This window comes from Austrofundulus limnaeus, unplaced genomic scaffold (genome assembly GCF_001266775.1).
Source record: "Austrofundulus limnaeus strain Quisiro unplaced genomic scaffold, Austrofundulus_limnaeus-1.0 Scaffold60, whole genome shotgun sequence".
In the NCBI taxonomy this organism is placed as follows: domain Eukaryota; kingdom Metazoa; phylum Chordata; class Actinopteri; order Cyprinodontiformes; family Rivulidae; genus Austrofundulus; species Austrofundulus limnaeus.
Window position 1 is genome coordinate 1,572,286 of NW_013952462.1, and position 5,497 is coordinate 1,577,782.

The window sequence follows — 5,497 nt, forward strand, 5'->3', positions numbered from 1 at the left end:
TTTCGGAATGAAAATGATTAGCTTTATTTTTTTGTTTTGTTTTTTTGACGTTTTTTTTTAATTTTTTGCTCTTAATCCAGAGCAGAAAGACATCAAAACTACGTAATTATGTATTTGGTATTTGTTCATTTATAGCAAATCACATCATCATTGCAATATTTAGCACCAATATTACACATCACAGGTTTTTCTAATATTGTGCAGCCCTAATATATAGGTATACCTTTCAGTAAGGTTATATATAGTCATTATATACATATGCATTTTTGTTGTTGTGTTTTTGTTATCTCTGTTTCTGCAGGTGTGCAGCTAAGATGTCGGGTGTTTTGTCTTGAATTTTCTTGATGTATATATTCACATATCTTCTAATCTCTCTTTCCCTCTTTTTCAATTACATTTAACCTTTTTCTTCTCTTTCTTTTTCTTCTTTTAAAAAAATGGTCGCTGATGATGAAAAAACTAAGAAACTAATATTCAGTTCTGCTTTCTATTGAAGTGGCTTAAAAACATATTTTTTGTCTTTCCTGGATTTGTTGTCACAGTTAAGTGAAATGATATAAGTTATGTCAGATTAGTCTAATCAAGCACAATGTTTAGTATTCTTTACCGTTTCCTCTTGGCGTAGAGGTTTAAGGCCAAAATCCCTGTTTCTGCTCGTCTCGTCTTCCTTCCATACAAATTAGTCTTCTTTCAGCTGAATTCGTGTCCAAATTACCACTGGGGACATCCACTTATTCTCTTTATGGGCAATTGGCAGCAGATTTGTTTTGTTAAATCTCAAACACATCTTTAAAGTTTACATCCTGACAGCCTAATATCTTTAAGTGCCGTGAAATCACTTTGTGCAGCAATGCAAAGCCTGTTAGTTGGTGCTTAAAATGTAATGGAGGTTTTCAAATGGCAGGAAAACAAAGACGTAGAGCCTGTTTGATGATTTTTTTTCCTGCATTACTCTGTTAAAGTAATTTTGTTCTGATTAATGATTAACATTAGATGAGGGTACTTGATAATAAATACGTATAGAAAAGGACACATTGTGYTTTGTGCAACTTTTGTTTAATCTTTTTTAACAGGAAACATTCAAGAATAGAGTAAAAAAACCAAAGTATTGATTTATTTCTCCTGTTCTTATTTGTATGACACCCTGCAAACAGATGTGACGACAGGGCCAGAGTCCAACCAGAGGGTCCCTGGTAAACATTTGGATGATCTGTGTGGYGATTTCCCCACTGAACAGCACAAGCCATGTACCAAGTGGTGCCAGGAGGAGCGGGGGGCACAATTACAGATGTTATCCCCAAGCAAAAACATACCAAGGACTCTCGACCCTTAGTTGGAGCCGGTGTAATCGGTCTGGTCCTTGTGATCGCAGCTGTAACAGCCTGGTGTTACTACATCGCCTCCCTACGCAAAGCTGAGCTGTTCAAGACTCAGTTGCTGGATTTGAATAAAGATGGCTACATTATACGCAACCAGGGAGGGTCGATTGTTTTCAGGATGGACTTCAGGTTGGTGTTTTTCAGATAATGTTGGAGCTGTTCTAGGCTATTGACAAATTGATAAATTATTGAAGAATGTAATCATATATGCATTTTAATATAAACATATTTTGAACACTTTTGGATGTTTCATAAAAATGCAATGTTTGCGTAAAAAAATGCAAAACTAATTTTTAAATTTTTACAGATCGGGGACCCTTGATTTAGACTCCTGCTTTAAAGAAGGGGAGATTATWCGTTGTGAACGCACAACTGACAGAAAACTAAAATTTTTTATCAAGACTGTTCGACCCAAGGACACCGTGCAGTGCTACAGAGTGCGTTGGGAGGAACTGGTTCCTGACATTCCTGTTATGCATGCCATGACTTACAAGTTTGCACATTGGTATGGAGGTGCTATATCAGCAATTCAGCATTGGCCTATTTCTTTTTTTGGCCAACAYGCTCCCAAACCGTTTGTTACAAGTGACATCTACTCAAACCGGAATGAATTTGGTGGAATTTTGGAGAGTTACTGGCTCTCATCCAATGCCACTGCCATCAAGATAAACAATTCTGTGCCTTTCCACCTTGGCTGGAATGACACTGAGAAAACCATGTACTTCCAGGCTCGATACAACGATAGTCCCTTCAGGCCAAACCCAGGGGAGGCACCATGTGCTGAACTCAGCTACAGAGTCTGCGTAGGCTCCGATGTGACATCCATACATAAGTACATGGTCCGCAGATACTTCAACAAACCTTACAAAGTACCTGCCGAAGTCATGTTTAAGCATCCTATTTGGTCTACTTGGGCTTTATACAAGCAAGATATCGACCAAGAAAAACTTTTGTCATTTGCTGCCAATATTGAAAAACATAACTTTAACTGTAGCCATCTTGAACTAGATGACCGCTACACAAAACGCTACGGAGATTTTGAGTTTGACCCAGTGAAGTTCCCTAATGCCTCTGCCATGTTTCAGAAACTCAAATCTGATGGATTRCTGGTTTCTCTCTGGGTTCATCCATTTGTTAACTATGAGTCAGACAACTTCCATACTTGTGTAGAGAAGGGTTTGTTTGTTCGGGAGCCTACAGGCCAGCTACCAGCTTTAGTGCGTTGGTGGAACGGCATTGGTGGCATTTTGGACTTTACAAATCCAGAAGCCCGTGATTGGTTTTCCTCCCATCTGCGTTCACTACGTTCAAAGTACGGGGTGTCCTCTTTTAAATTTGAAGCGGGAGAGACAAATTACTTACCGTGGAAGTTTAGCACTAAGAACCCAATTCGTGACCCAAGTTTTTTCACAAGACGTTACACAGAAATGGCTATTCACTACAACGATCGAGCTGAGCTGCGCAGTGGATACCAGTCCCAGAATATATCTTGCTTCTTCAGACCTATTGATAGAGATTCTGTGTGGGGCTATGAGTTAGGCCTTAAATCTCTTATTCCCACAGTACTCACCATCAGCATTCTTGGCTATCAGTTCATTCAACCAGACATGATTGGCGGAAACGCCTATCTGAACCGCACAGAGGGAGATCGGGTGATACCAGATCGAGAACTTTACATCCGCTGGTTGGAGCTCTCAGCCTTCATGCCTTCCATGCAGTTTTCTATTCCGCCGTGGGAATACGACAACGAGGTGGTTGAAATCGCTCGGAAGTACACAGCCATCCATGAAAGTATTGTTGCACCACGCGTTCTTGAGCTTGCAAGCGAAGTTCTAAACACCGGGGACCCAATCATACGTCCCCTGTGGTGGATTGCTACAGGTGATGAGACAGCTTATAAAATTGACTCACAYTTCCTGATTGGGGATGACCTCATGGTAGCTCCAGTGTTAGAGCCTGGGAAGCAGGAGCGTGACATCTATCTCCCAGCTGGCCACTGGTTGAGCTACAAGGGGGAGAGATATGACATCAAAGAACCCCTTCACCTCACAGATTATCCTGTTGACCTTGATGAAATCGCCTTCTTTTTATGGGAATAAAAAAAGCTCAGATTATTGGTTGACGGAAGACCTTGTTTGAAAAATGTACAATTCCCATGGTCTTTGAAAAGGACTTTTGATGGATTAAAATGTAACCACTGCATTGCATTGCACAGATGTTCAACAAGTTGCCTTAATTTTTCTTTTTATGCAAGTCAAACTAACGAATGTGACAGACGCTGGGGTCAGGATTGGGTAGTCTAACTTGATATCAGGCTATGAAAAAATAACACTATACAGGGTGTATCAGAGGAAATTATACTCTCAGAAAAATTGCCATAAAATTAACYTAGATTATAATTTTGAAAACGTGGGCYTAACCTTTGGTAGAGGGGATCYTTCTGCTTTGAATGACAKAAAAATCTTAGTTAATGCTTCACGCTCCAGTGAGCAGGGACAGTTGGAAATTCACAAAATTCATGTCCTTTGCGCAAGGAAATGTGAGGGTTAAAATGCAATCTCTCACAAAATTAAGAGTTTAGATGGTGTTTTACACGCATGCCAAAACGTTTTTAAAATAATTAACCCTTTCATGTCCTAACGTCGAAACAAAAATATCAAATTTTTGAGTGGATCATAACCAAGTGTTAACAAACGCATGTGAAGTGGCCGTGGACAAGTCAATCCAGCCAACTAACATTACGTGTAATGTACTGTACATGTATATATATTCAATGGGTATTACAGGTAATTATTCCATAACCTGGAACAAGATCATGTGATTGTGTGGTCATTTTCTTTCATTAAAACAACATGATCACAAACATCACCTTATCTTATGCAGACAATTGCAACAATTGTTCCAAACCGTCTCACTGTCTTCCGCAACATTAACAAGTACCGTGCTTCTGGGACCAGCCACAATCTCAACAAGGGGTGGTCCGGCCAACAAAGGGCCCAACGCACACCAGCCAACATTGAAGCAGTCAGAACCCTCTTCGAAGAGCAACATGCTGGAGAAGCATGAGAACCCTAACATTTGGAAACTCATGTTGGAACCACCCAAGGACAGTGTGAACACTTTTCTTTTGGAGGTATTCAGTAACCAGGAAAGACCTCTGCTGAGCYGTGAACTGTGGTCAGGCCATTTTACACCACACAGGCTAAGGCAGGAAGAGAGACAACTGCACAGGTGCTGACAGGTTTTATGTCCAGGAATTATGCAATTGTCTGCATAAGATAAGGTGATGTTTATGATCATGTTGTTTTAATGAAAGAAATGACCACACGATCACATGATCTTGTACCAGGTTATGGAATAATTACAAGTAATACCCACTGAATACATGTATATGTACAGTACATTACATGTAATGTTAGTTGGATGGATTGACTTGTCCACGGCCACTTCACGTATTTGTTAACCCTTGGTTATGATCCACTCAAAAATTAGATATTTTAGTTTCGACGTTAGGACATGAAAGGGTTAATWGTTTTAAAAACACCTTGGCATGCYTGTAAAACACCATCTAACCTTTTAATTTTATGTGACAGATTGTATTTTAACCCTCACATTTCCTTGCGCAAAGGACATGAATTTTGTGAATTTCCAACTGTCCCTGCTCACTGGAGCGTGAAGCATTAACTACGATTTTGGTGTCATTCGAAGCAGAATGATCCCCTCTACCAAAATTTATGCCCACATTTTCAAAATTATTATCTATGTTAATTTTATGGCAATTTTTCTGAGAGTGTCATTTTTTTCTGATACACCTTGTAGTTTTGAATATCGCCATTAAAACTCTGATGCAAAATGAATCCTGGGGGTAAATGGATACACTGATACTGTGTAGTTATGTTTTGTAGGAAGATTGTACATTCTGTATGATTATTTCTGGTGCCTTTCCTGCCATGTGGTGGTAATATTTTTCTCAATAGTGGTGCTTACTGTTTAGGAGGGGACTGCGAAGAGTTCACATCACTCTGCCATGTTAATACAGCGGGTAAAATAAGTATTGAACACGTCACCATTTTTCTCAGTGAATATATTACTAGAGGTGCTAATGACATGAAATTTTC

At 39.6% G+C, this 5,497-nt stretch overlaps 1 protein-coding gene across 1 annotated transcript in view; it reads left to right on the top strand.

The window, feature by feature from the left end:
- The window catches only part of myorg (myogenesis regulating glycosidase), an 8,229-nt gene extending 3,003 nt beyond the window's left edge, over nucleotides 1-5,226 (top strand). The window contains exons 2-3 of the mRNA XM_014009694.1: nucleotides 1,155-1,508; nucleotides 1,687-5,226. Coding sequence (XP_013865148.1) covers nucleotides 1,246-1,508; nucleotides 1,687-3,478 — 2,055 coding nt within the window. The 5' untranslated portion in view covers nucleotides 1,155-1,245 and the 3' untranslated portion in view covers nucleotides 3,479-5,226. The remainder of the gene's footprint in view (nucleotides 1-1,154; nucleotides 1,509-1,686) is intronic.
- The last annotated feature ends 271 nt before the right edge of the window (nucleotides 5,227-5,497 follow it).